Source organism: Astatotilapia calliptera, chromosome 1 (assembly GCF_900246225.1).
Source record: "Astatotilapia calliptera chromosome 1, fAstCal1.2, whole genome shotgun sequence".
In the NCBI taxonomy this organism is placed as follows: domain Eukaryota; kingdom Metazoa; phylum Chordata; class Actinopteri; order Cichliformes; family Cichlidae; genus Astatotilapia; species Astatotilapia calliptera.
In genome coordinates, this window is record NC_039302.1 from 22,600,640 (window position 1) to 22,613,855 (window position 13,216).

Genomic DNA, 13,216 nt, shown 5'->3' on the forward strand with positions numbered 1-13,216 from the left:
TAAAAAAGCCAAACATATGGTTAAGTATTTGACAACAGTAATATACTATAATAACCACCTATTACTGTTCAAAGGAAAGGTCTCTTAATGCTAACCAAGTGAATTTACTTTTTGAACACCCAACAAATACTGCAGTCATGAATGATTCTCTCACTTTGCATACACGGAGATATACAGTTCATCAGTCACATCATCATGGATGCATCGTCATGTTAACTTGGGTTAAACTGAAAACACAAATACCCATTCACTGTATTTAAACCATTTCTTAATTTAAAGAAACTAGTTTAAACTAAATAAAGAAAAACAATATTAGTCCACCAAAGATAACAAGCATTTGTTGTTATTGGTGTTATTATGTGATCTGCAAACAAACATTAAAAAGCGATGCACTGGTTTGATATTGTATGGATTCGGATATTAGCAGATATTGATCGAGCCCATCTTGTTCAAGCTAACGTTCTATAAAAGGAGATTAGATACACAATGTCCTTATACTGTACATGCTCATATACACTGTGGTTTATACTTACCCATCTGACAGGAAGAATTTGGTCCTCTCAGTACAGACAATAACGCTACGGGGTTGTCTCTTCTCAATTAACTCTGATTACCAAAAAAATTGAGATCATGGGAAAAAAAGACATTTTCCATATTTAGCGTCTCCTATTGACATATCTACAGAGAGATGTGTGTACTTACTTTGGACATCATCAACAGAGGATGGCAATAATCTTTTGTTAATTTCCCTAAAGTCAGGAGCTAAAAAAAACATCAATGGTGTATGAAAAGAAATCAATAAGTGGATCATCAGTGGATAAAGAACATCAGTCTGTTATAGAGTACAAACATCAAAAATCTGTCCATAGGAATGCCACCACTGTGTGCATGTCCTGCACACATGGGAGCAGAATCAAACCTAGAACTCAAACATGTCATTCTGCTTCTTCGCTAGCTTTGCCACCTCCTGTCGGATCGCTTGCACAAGTGCAGAGGTGGAGAGGCTGCTCAGGGGCATACTGTCCATGTCCTTCAGCACCTGGGGTAGACTTTGCTGGGATGATGTGCTTGGGGCAGGTGGTGGCTGCTCCAGTGTCTGGTTATACTGCAGAGGCAGCCTGGTGGGGCTCCCCTGTGGGTAGCGAGGATGAGGAAAAGCCTCTACGTACCCAGGCAGGGGCACCTGAAAAACAAGATGAACAGGACATCAGAAATACAGAAACATCATTACTACTGCCCACTAAAGATGACTTTGTTAGAAGACAGAATATTCGTTAGTTTTCCATCTTGCTGAGTGAACAGTTTCTCTTGAACCACTAATTTAAAAGAATGGGTGATAACGCAAAATATACAAAAAATGGACCAACGTAACAAGGAAAGTAATGAGTGTGGAGCTCTACAAAAATATTAAACTAAGATGCAACTTGATTCAAACATTGCTTCGAACAAAAATCTACTCTTGCATGAAGACACAAATTTTAAGTGTCAGCATTACACACCACAAAACTAAAAAAAAAAAAAAAGGGAAAAAAAGCAAACAGTAAATTTTTTAAAAAGGTGTTCATTTAAGAAATGTGCTCAACTACCCCAGTGTTTTGTTGTGTCCACTCAACGCCAGCCATAAATTCAGTTCAGCAAATGGTTTCTAAATGACACTGGTTCTGCAAAAAGACACTGCATGAATGCATTTGGTTGAAACAGGCAAAGAGACAAGAAAAAAAAAAAGACAAAAAACATTTCATACAAACAGGGAGAGTGCAGGGAGGGAGGGACACATAGGCCACACGGGTTGCAATAACACATCTAACAAGACAAATGGAGCCTTTCCAATTGTAATGAAAAACAAAGAACATTTAGGACTGTGCTTAACAGCTACTAAGTTAAGTGAGTTCCAGTCATCTTCAAAGTTAAAGACTGGGCAGAAAATGTGTTTTGGATCAATGTCAGTTCCATAATGAGACAAAGGACAAAAAAAATGTTTAATGGGGAGGGGTATCCCAACTACGCGACTTTTTATTATTAATTCATGTCAGTTCAGTACCACGCTTTATGGCTCTTTGGGCTTGAATTGAACTTATGGAGAAGCATTTTAATATTATCTAATATATTTTATCATATTAATAGTGTGTTTCAGGAAACTGTATGAAAATAAGAGAAAACAAAAAAAACAACCTTACATGTATGTTATGTTTGTAGCCATTCTCTAACCTGTTCAGAGTCTTGATTTATTCTTAATCCTTCAAGAAATTCATTTGGAGGAGTTTATTTTAAAGATCTAATTATTAGTCCAAGGATCTCTTGGAGCTATGGGACAACAGCTTAAGCCGGACTGTCCTGTTTAATTCCGACATCTGGTAACGACATTCTACCGCTGTACATTAATTATTCTGCAGTAGGCTCGGGTGCTTCGGGCAAAATGAGCTTCCTTACAGAATCTGCCCACTGTGGCGGCACATCCTCGGGTTCAGGTGGATAAGACATCCAAGAGGGACTGTGGTAGGAGGTGGGCGGTGTGGACACAAAGTATTCTGAGTAACCGGGCCTCGTGGCTGGGATGGCATAGACAGCCGTGATTGGGTTTCCTGTGAAAAATAGAGAAGAAAGAGTGGCACTGACTCATTTCATTTGTGGGTTCATAGATTTCAGCTTTTCACCTCAAGCATTTTAATTTGTCCAAATATTTTTCCATTCTTGACAAAGTAATGTTGGCATTTAAGCACACTGGAACACACTGTGGGTTGCTTTTAAAATGCAAAGTCATCTCCTTGTTATGCTTACCTGAGTAGTTGGACACAGGCTGCTCTGCAGTGATAGATGGAAGTGCTGCTCTAGTGGTTGGCCCATATGGGTTGTTGTCATGTTGACTCTGCATTTCAGCGACAGATGTCTCTAAGCTCCTTCCCTTAGGCCCCAAGTCAGAAGTGGAACTAAGTTGGACAGAGATTGGGGAGGCAATAAACAAAGACATGCTGCAATACTACACCACTAGATGGCAGACACATGCTGAGTGAAAAAGTGGGCACCTTATTAACATTCTTCCCATCTCTCAAGGCACTGCTCCAATATTAAAATTTACACAAGCCCTAAAATCGCGCTGGCCACAGTACATCACCCAGTGACTATCTAGTCCCTGAATATGCATTTAAATATGAATAAATGTTGAATATCTTATGGGTTTTGGGAAATACAGGCAGCAGTATGACGGTCTGTCTGCAGCTGTGCTCGTGTATATCTTCAGCATTACCGTCTTAGAGAAGTCCCAGGAGGGGGCCCAGTGCGAGGTGGTAAAGGGGGAGGAGAACCCATGGCCTCAGGAAGCTGGGTGAAGCGAAAGGCCTTAAACAGATTGTGAAAGCCATTTAGGGTTAACGTTTCTTTATTACAGGTATTAGAGAGCACAAGTGATTCTCAGCCAACTTACTGGTTCAGGCAGGCTACACTGATACATATCTGTACCATAAGATGGCACCCACTGGAGGCCTCCCTGTCCAGAGCTCATTGTACCCGGTGCACTGGTCACCACATCTGCATAAGGGAGGGGAGGCGGCGCAGGGTTGTAGTGGTTTGGTTGGTGGTGGTGGGAGTGCCTTCCAGATGTGGACTGCCCCCCTGAAGCCAGACTGAAAGCCTCCTCTAGCAGCAGGTGCATCTGCTGTCGCACTTCATCAATCGACGGTTGCGAGCTGAGAGTGGATGTCTCTGAGTGGCCTTTCAAGCCCCGTCCATACATGTATCCCCGCGGTCCCATGATACGATCAACATTTGTCTCCTCAATCAACTCTGGCTCAGTCTGAAAATATTACCGTAGGGAAACTATTGTGAACTGAGACTAAACATACTTTTGCAAAGTCTGACAACTTGTACATTTGGTAGAAAAGCCTATATTTATCTGTTTCATTTTCTTAAATAACAACAACAACAACAAAACAAGCAACATACAAACAAGACTGATGAGATATGCAATTTTGGCACAAGTTTAACCCTCTGAGGCCTAAGAAATTATCTGTGGTGACCCAAACCCTAATCTCAGGTTGACAGTTAAGATTTTAGCAATCAAGTCACAAAGAAATGATCATTCCAACTGAGACACATCAAAGCCTATTTTTTTCTCAAAATACAGGGTTATGATTAGAGCTTAGGCTAGGGTTAGGGTTGTCACCAGTGATGACTTTAGCCCTCAGAGAATAAAAGCATCAGTTTCACGGTAGCTTTATGCTGATGGTTTGTGGAAAGCATGCTTTGACTTTCAAATTTTTGTGATACTTTTAAACGTAGCCTTTCCACACTGAATTGTCTGGATGCTAACAGATACAAGTCCTGTAATGTATTTTGTAACTCTGTCACTTGGTTGCAAACAAAGTGCTGACTGAGCTAGAAGAGGCTGTTTAACATACACTTGAGTGTACTAGATTAATTTGCTGTAATAGTTTAATCCAATGTTGTTATGAGTTTGGTTACAGTAAGCTTAGGAGAAGGGCCACTGATACTTTATACATAACCACTGTCCTCTCAACTCTATGTATTCCACTCCCAGACTTAATCTCCTCCATCTTTTCTTACTTTCTCTTTAGCCACATGAAATCAGTCCTCATACTTAGTGATAAATTAATATGAGTTGAGGCTGTCCTACTTCCTGTGCGACTACAGACTAGTCATGGGAGACCTAGTGTGGTGCACCTCATAAATCAGCCCCTCTTGCAACACAGAACATCAGAGAAATATATCTGCAATGATGGAGCCTGCAGCTACACGAGGCCCTCTGTAATGTACAGGGCCAGGAGTTCTGAGAAAGGATCTTGTAATTTGTACTGGCCATTGTGCCATGTTTCTAACAGAGCCGAAAGGTTGGTAACAAAGACTTCAACACACTGTTTTGCTTGCGATACCAGCTAGTCATCTCAAACACCTGATCTATTTAAACTGGAAGCAAAAAGCTGCCAGACCAGATTTGAACCTGCAACAGAAGACAAAGCAACAGAATTGCATAAAACAGTAAGATTCAACATAGGCGCCCAAACTACAGCTATAAGAGCCAGTAGACCCTTTTATTTTTCTCCCATGAAAAGTCAGATGGCTGTCAGGTCAGTGGAAGTTCAGAGAAATATTTCCAGCACTGGCTCAGAATGAAAGCCCTCTTTAGGAATGGTCTGCCTGATTGCTCTTAGAAGCTCCCATGCCTGTGTTTGGTCTTCATGACAGAAAAAAGCCATACACAGAACCATAATGGACCAATAAAACAGTAGGGACATAAACCAGTCTTCCTGAGATGCATTATATATCAAAACGACAGGACCCAATAAATCTTAGCTCTTAATTATAAATGAACCACTTTTCTACCTTCAGCAGGCTGGGGCACACTTGAAACCACACCTGAGTTGAATATAACTCATTTCTAGCTCTGTTGCTGCATAGAGAATAAGGCTGAACTCCAGCAGGGATTGATTTTGATCTTTTAATTCAGTGCAAATAGGCAACCTTTTCTTTAATTACTATTAAAATGAATGAGAAACACGGGCACCGTTGAAGAGTAATACATCAGAAAAGTAAAAGTCACTTGTGCAGTCTTCTACACACAGGTTGCAAATTACCTCGTATTAATACATTTAATAAATACCAGCATTTGTTTCAGTGTTGCTAAAATGCTTTGTTAAATAAGTTTACACATAAATATCTTCCTCTGTCTTTAAGCAGGCTTTTACAAATGCTATACTCCCACATGATATGATCTCTTAATGCAATTCAGTGTAAAATGGCTGCGCAGAAACGCCTTTTAATGTGTTCTAACACATCCCTATGTCTAACTGAAGCCTTTCTCTTACAGGAAAGCTGCGTTCTCAGCTCTGGAAATACTCTGTTTGGTTCAGGTGAGGGTGCTGCCTGGGTAGAGCTTGCAGGAGGCAAGACACACGGCGTCCACTCACCCGATGTAAATTCTCCAGGTAATTACCTATTGTATTCTCTGACTGAGTCAGACATGCGCTTCTCGCATACAGCTCTGCGGGATAATGTCGAGAAAGGTTCAGGGCTGCAGTGCCAAATGTGAAAAACTGCTTTAGTCTTGTCAAGCTGCTCTTCCCCCATTTTGCTGGTAGTCTGTACAAAATTTCCTCTTGTCTTAAGTGTCCCTCTACAGCTGCACAGCAGCTTAACAATGTCTACAGAAATACGAAGGGGAAAATTTGCACTAAAATTAGCTGGAAATTTGAAAGACATGCATTCTGTTTGCCCAACACAGACAGATGAACCCTCATTATAGTTTTAGCTGAACTGTGGAAATATCTTTTACTCACAATGAAGCCTGTGGATTTTAATTCCCCATCAGAGGATCGCTTCACAGGCAGCAAGGACAAAAGTAACAAAAAGAGTTAAAATTACCAAATCTTTAATAAACTGGTGCATATTTTTTAAAATAGACTTGAACCTGTGTAGAGTTATCTTTTAACTGCTAGCTGGATGATCTAGTTGGGCAGACAGGGTCGGTGTTGAAATATAACTCACATCATAGCCGCTGTTGCGGATGCCTCTCCTGGGTCTCTCTCTCATTACAAGCAGGTCCATCTCTGTTCCTCCGGGGCTCGGACTGCTTAAGCTTTGTCTGCTTCGATAGGCCGCCTGCCCTACCTGCGAGTGCCTGCCAATTAGAGTAAAGAGTGGATTCAGTGCAAATCAAATCTGGTTTTGTTATTAACTTAAAACATTTACTCTTTCAGTTTTAATTTCCCCGCAGTGGCAAGTAGTGATGGGTGAAGGAAGACAATAAACCTTACAGTTTTTATTGAGCCAGACATTATGAACAGGGCGAGGAAAAGTATACATGCTACCTGAAATGTTAACAGAGGGATGAGATGTGATATGTTAGAAAATCCCAAGAATATCAAAGAAAAGTTCTGGGACAGATTTCAAATAATTGTTTGAAAGATTTATTTTTTTCAAAGTAAAATGGTCATCAAGTGAACACACAAACCCACTTTCTGGTTTGAACATTGCTGCTTAGCAGATGAGTGTGAGTTATTCTGATGTCTAAATGTAAAGTACAAGTACTACACATGTTTTTGTGCATCTGTGTGGTTGAAACAGGACAGAACCAGCATAGTGGTCCATCCAAAACCCTGAATTATCTCCATTAGGGAAGCTCTGAATTTGGATCAGTCTAATCAGAAAGGCCTAATGGGACTCCCACTACCTACTATGGCATAAATGGATAATAACAGTATTAGAGGAGGCACTTTCACTTATAGAGGTAAGCTAATTAGGCACAGCAGGGGTGAGCAGAGATTGCTAGCAGTCCATGATTAAAAGTCCAATCAACCAATATGAAGAACATGATACATGTGGTGGGTCAAACTTGTAAGCAAGAATGGATCTTTCTTTGTGTTGACAGTCAGTAAAATCTTGTTTCCAGCTGCTTCCCTACTCTCCCCTCACCTTCTGTGAGACTTGACATAAGTAGAACCTCGCTCATCATCAGGCTCCAGCGGTCTTCCATGCTCATCGGCAGCCCTCTCATGACCGTGTCGCTGTCTCTGTGCCACAGCCCGGCCACTGCTGCTGCCATTGGTGGATGGGAAATCATAATAGCCCTTCCTTTTAGCCTTCAGCCTCAGCTTGTTCCTGTAGTGTTCAATGTCTGACTTCTGCTTCAGTGCCAAGTTCACCTGCAGAGAGGGTAGGCCACAGGATGTAGCAGAACAGAGGACAATCAGAACAAATGCAGACATGAGGTTATTCTGTATGCAGTTACAGGTTTGTCTTAGAAGGCAGGTGTGAATAGAAAATGAACCCTTATTAAAAATTCATTATGTTGCTTCAGTATTACAACTGACATGAAAAATAAATTAAAACCCAAGAATAAATTATTGAACTATCCACTTCCAGGTTCTTCTTTAGACTCACTGTAAGTTGATGTTGATTAAAAATGTGCTTATTTGTGGGTAGCACACAGAAAGATGTGACCTTGTGCCAACTTTTTCCTGGCGATTTTAAACTTAAGAGAGAAGTATGCAAGGACAGAATTCTATGTCTTCCAGCTTATATGACACGTTTTTTTTTGTTCAAAAAGTATCCAATTGAGAGGATGTGTGCATTTGCATCACCTCTCCATTGACAATAGCCGAGTCCTGGCTGCGGTCAGAGGATGCCGGATGTGAGTAGTTGGTCTGTGCTGCCACTGGCTTTATGGAGATAAGCTGCAGGGAGCCAGAGGAGGTGTCATATGGATCTGAAGAACAGAGAAGGAGTTCACTCACAAAGAGACTACAAATACCTCTAATCATTACATTGTCAGTCAAAGAGGAATAAACGGTCACACTCTCTCTTTGTCTGTCTGTCTGATAACCACCCCCGCCTGCCCACCCAAGGGCTCCTGTCACCTCTTGACACTTGGGATTATGTCAAACATCAGTTGTCTGTGTCAGCAAACGAGTTTTTGGATGGAGACAATAGATCACAAAGATAGATTTGACTTCCAAACTTGTGGCATTGCATCTCTGTGATAAATGAAGAAAAACTGACTTTGCACTTTAGTTCCTCGTTCAGCATCAGACAAACTAGATTCAGTCCTAGCTTTCCCTTAACTCAGCTGATGAATTATTCAAAACTAAGCATTAAGAATATCATAATCGAGCACCCCTGATCTAATTTAAAGAGTATTAGATTAATTTCACTCACATCCACCACATATAGAACATTTAGCTTCAGTGGACGAGAATAGAAGAGCAAATAATTCAACATCTAAATGGATTTCACATAAACTGCACAGAATGCTCAAAGAGCACGAGAAGGCTGACTTCACATGGTCGTTTGGCTTTTTTTATGTTTTGCATTAATACATGTGTTCAAGCATGTGTTTGTGTCAGTGTGTCACAGCATCTGCTAGTCTGACACGGTGTATTATTCCAGCAGACTCTCTGTTTCATGTAATATTGATCAGATCTATCTATGCTTATTGCTGAAGAGGTACCTACTTTAGAATGTAAAAATAGCCGCAGTAGAAATGTAGTAGACATCCCTCCTATGCAAGTGTTTTGCATAGGAGAGAATGGAAAAACATCTGTCATACACCTGACCTCGTCCGCAAAGGAGCTATAGAGCAAATTATTTGTATTTGCATCAGCGTGTAACTCTCACCGTCCCTCTTGCGAGTCTCCTCCTTTGTCAGTTTCTGCTGTGCTGTGATTTTCGACACCGTCAGGCCCCTGCCGGAATTGGGCTTCTCTGATTCGTTGCTGATGACGGAACCATCCTCACTTGGCAACTTGCTGCAAGTAACCATAGCAACAAGAAAGGCGGTGAGCTCTCAGGAAGCTGGGCTCAGAGCCAGGTTATGTCATCCCTCGCTTTAACAACCTCACCTTCCTCTCTCGCTCACTCAAGCCTTTGTCCTGTTACCACAATGTGCTATTACTGTATTATTATTTTTTTTTGCATAGCAAAAAAAGGATAAAAAAGATGTGTGCTCATGTTAAAATCATCACCAAATGCTGCCTGCTCTTAGTATATCAGTGAAATCAACAGTATTCAATCAAGTATGTTCATTTTGTTCACTGAGACTCATTCGTTTTGCAGTAAAATGAAAGCAAACGATAGAAAAATCATCTTACTGACAAAAAACTTTACTACCATTATTATATTTGAAACATGTAATAACAAAATAATCATCTAATTCTCTTGCTAAAAAAAAATTGGCAATATGAAGGATTTTTGGACATTTATCTTCCCGTTTTGTGTCTGTACTACATATGCAGTGTCGATGTATGTGCAAAGTACACGTCAGATTATTTCCAGAGTGAAGCAAGGCTGGACAAACAATTGCTTCATCCAAACTGTTGTTTTTACTCGCTTCAAACGCCGTACTCTACTTGGAATTAGAGCCGATCAAGCCTCGGCTCAAAAGACCACGAGGCTGACAGTGACATCAAAGCACTATGGTCTATCCCCTAATTGTCTGCCTAAAATTGATAACAGCAAAGAAAGACAGTGGAACAGTGGCTACCCTCCCCGTGCTCTAACTGAGGCAGTGCTGCAGAGCTAGCCCCACTCTATAGTCTGAGGCTGCATAGAAACATATAAAAATTTATAGAGGTGGACAGATTGTGGTTACCCTGTCGGTGTGAGAGAGTTTTAGGTTTAAGGCTATTAGAGATACACTATACACGGATGCACATAATCATGTAATAAAATTAAAATAAAATTAAATGACATGATTTTAGATGTTGACAAAAAAAACGTTTTGGTTTTTACAAGCTATGTGTATTAGTTGATGCATGATAACAATTTTTTGAAATGCAACAGGGTGGCATTTTACCCCCTTTAATCTAAGTTTAAAGTATATCTAATATTCCACTCTCTTGTTATACTGAATGGAAAGTCAATCAGAAAATAGCTCATCCGGCTCATGATCAATCACAATTGACAGGTTAATAATATAATAGATGAAGTACAGAAGAATGTTATGTTGCTTCTTGTCAGTCGTTGGCTGAATTACACAAACTAATGACATCTAAAATCCACGGAGGTTCACAAACAGTTATATCTGCAAAAACTTAAGTAGCAATTCTTGTAAAAGTGGAAAAAGCACCAGTGAAATTACAAATATGACCATAACCTTGGGAAGTTTCGGTGAAGCCCCATTAGCAGATCATTGTGTACAAACTTCACTAAAATCTAACCAATACTTGAATTGTGGCATTGCAGAAGAGATAATCGAGCTAACAGACCATCGATGGATGCTTCGATATCCCATAAGCCATTCTTTTGGATGAGCTAAATTAACAGGATGGCAAAGTAAGTCAAACCACAGTATTCCTTGTCTATCGGTTTACATTATTGATGTGTCTATATTTATGAAAAAGCTAAAACTAAAGGTTATTTTTTGACGTTACCAAACAGTAAACAAAAATGAACAACCTTGAGCTCTCTGGATAAGTGACACTTGGGAAAAATCTTGAAGCACATGCTTCCTGTATTTTGGCACCATAGTAATAATAATAGCAGGATTTTAATTAATACTGGCAGTTTTACGTCTGCCTAATCAAATTTAGAAATTGGAGAGTATAATAGTCTTATAAAAATGAGTCACTGACACTGATGTTATTGGAACTGTTTTTAAAACCAATTAGTGTGATGGCCTTGCGTCAATAGTTGCTGTTTGGCCTGCTTTCTGCTTCCTCCTTTTTATTTCTGATACAAATCCCTGACTCTGTTTTCGCACTCACAGACTGAATTCACGTGATCAGGAGTCTGTATAAGCTTCTTTTCTCTGACCGTGGTTCTCTCTCCTCCCACCTTGAAGGCTGGTGCCTTTTAGCCACCCAGCAAGATTTACATTTGCTATGATTTGATTGATTTTCAGCTATTCTCCTGGGTGGCCACCTTCATTTGTTCGTTTGGTTTATATTTGTTGAGCTGCTATTAATAAATGCTGACATGACTGAAATTGCTTCAGCATGGCTCGCCCTTCTTTGTTGTATTCTGAACCGACCAGGCAAAACACTACCAAATTTGCAACAGAAATGAATGAATGAAAAAAAAAATGCTACAAGAATTCCAAACTAACCTCTACAGCAAATGTTCTGTGCTTTGAAAACTTGGAGCCAGGCTTTGTTTTATAACAGATGAAGCGAGGACAGACCGCAGGGTGGAAAAAGGTAAATCATAGGCTTGGTACGTCTTAGGATAAGTGCATATAGCTGGTTAAAAACCAGGAAAATCTACTTAATGATGACATATGAAGACTTTAATAGCTTTTTGTTATTCATTAGTATCTTGATGAATAACAAATTAAAAACTTTTGCTGCCTCAGGAGTGTTTAAAATCATTACAGCAGGACCACTAGTCCATAGATTCCCTTTTCTATTACATAAATTTTGTTCGATATCATTATCTTGCATGGCCTTGAAATATTATGCCCTTTTGCATTCCCTGATTAAATAATTTAGCATGATTTAACATGGCAATTAATTACCGAGTCAGCGCGACTGACTGTCAGATGGGGGAAAAGGTCAATTTCACCTGCCCATGCAGAGAACTCTGCTTATAGCTGCCTATCGCTCAGCACTGGAGTAAAATGAGGACAGAGTATAGGACAGGAAAATGTATGTTTTATCATCCTGCCTTTCTTTATATAATTCAGGCACTTTGCACATGAGTAGTGATCTCGTGTGATAACACATATATTGTAAAAAAAAAAAATCAATTAAATTATTTATCTAGGAAACACGTAAAACTCAAAATCCAACCCTTCACAAATTTTCATCTGGCCCACCTTTTAGTTTATGTACAAGCTAACAACCTTAACCTATATCACAAAGATGCAAATCCAATGCTGAAGATAGACAGTTGTGTAGTACAACAGATGTCTTCGCTGAGCATAAAGAGAGGACCATGTGCATCCATTTCCCAAGAAACAATCTCATATACTTCTATTGTCATTTTGAAACCACATGCCAGCAAAGTTACAGAGCCATGTAGAGAGTATAGAGGCTTCAAAAAGTCACTGCCTAAAAAGAGGCAGGCAGCTACAAAAATGTGATTTTACAAGCCAAATCCCAAAGTGATGGAGCTGTAAAGGCAAGCTTCATAATAGAAAATACAAGCCCATTAGTGGAGGATATTCACACGCAGCTACTGAGCTGTCATGTCGAGGTCTGTGAAAAAGACAATACTACACTTGTAAAAATATGTGCACAAAAAAAGGTTAAATTATTTTGCTTTTATCAGGATGTCTCTTCCTTATTAAGTGACTCACACCAGAATGTAGTTTGTTTGACTAAACAAATGATGGTTAGGCAACATGTGGAAGTTTTAGGGGCTTTCTGTGGAACAATTTATGTATAAGAAAGCTCTACGGGACATAAACAACAATATAATTCAGGATATTTTTTATTATTTTTGATTAAATAAAACCATGTTAGTGCTCTCATTTCCCAGGCTGGTCCTAGTGAAATTGAGTTTGATACCCCTGCTTTACAAACATCAGCATGCTGACTGAAGTATACAACTCAGACAGCTGGGAGGTTGAGTTTTGTTGTAGCTTTGTTTTAACCTTATGTGATGAGACGTTTCCTCAGCACCATCATCATATCGGATCATGATTTATGTCCTCAGAGTTCTTGGTTTAAATCACTAACAGATGATAGCTAAAGCTATGGCCTGTAAAAACTTTATTTATTTTATTTTTTATTCTTTTGTGAAAAGCATCAGGCCTAGCACAGAACCC

The 13,216-nt window shown here is 39.7% G+C and overlaps 1 protein-coding gene across 3 annotated transcripts in view; it reads right to left on the bottom strand.

Annotated features, from left to right (window-relative positions):
• Positions 1–789: 789 nt before the first annotated feature.
• kiaa1549lb (KIAA1549-like b) overlaps positions 790–13,216 on the bottom strand; it is a 56,395-nt gene continuing 43,968 nt past the window's right edge. Inside the window, exons 14-24 of one of the 3 annotated variants that reach the window (XM_026170039.1) lie at positions 9,127–9,257; positions 8,094–8,218; positions 7,426–7,655; positions 6,499–6,631; positions 6,291–6,329; positions 3,422–3,790; positions 3,245–3,336; positions 2,779–2,927; positions 2,431–2,582; positions 1,587–1,661; positions 1,123–1,183 (exon numbers count right to left, since the gene is read on the bottom strand). In XM_026170039.1, coding sequence (XP_026025824.1) covers positions 1,632–1,661; positions 2,431–2,582; positions 2,779–2,927; positions 3,245–3,336; positions 3,422–3,790; positions 6,291–6,329; positions 6,499–6,631; positions 7,426–7,655; positions 8,094–8,218; positions 9,127–9,257 — 1,450 coding nt within the window. In that variant the 3' untranslated portion in view covers positions 1,123–1,183; positions 1,587–1,631. Of the gene's footprint in view, positions 1,184–1,586; positions 1,662–2,430; positions 2,583–2,778; positions 2,928–3,244; positions 3,337–3,421; positions 3,791–6,290; positions 6,330–6,498; positions 6,632–7,425; positions 7,656–8,093; positions 8,219–9,126; positions 9,258–13,216 lie in introns of all 3 variants that reach the window. The other 2 variants (XM_026170020.1, XM_026170029.1) reach the window with 2 other exon arrangements.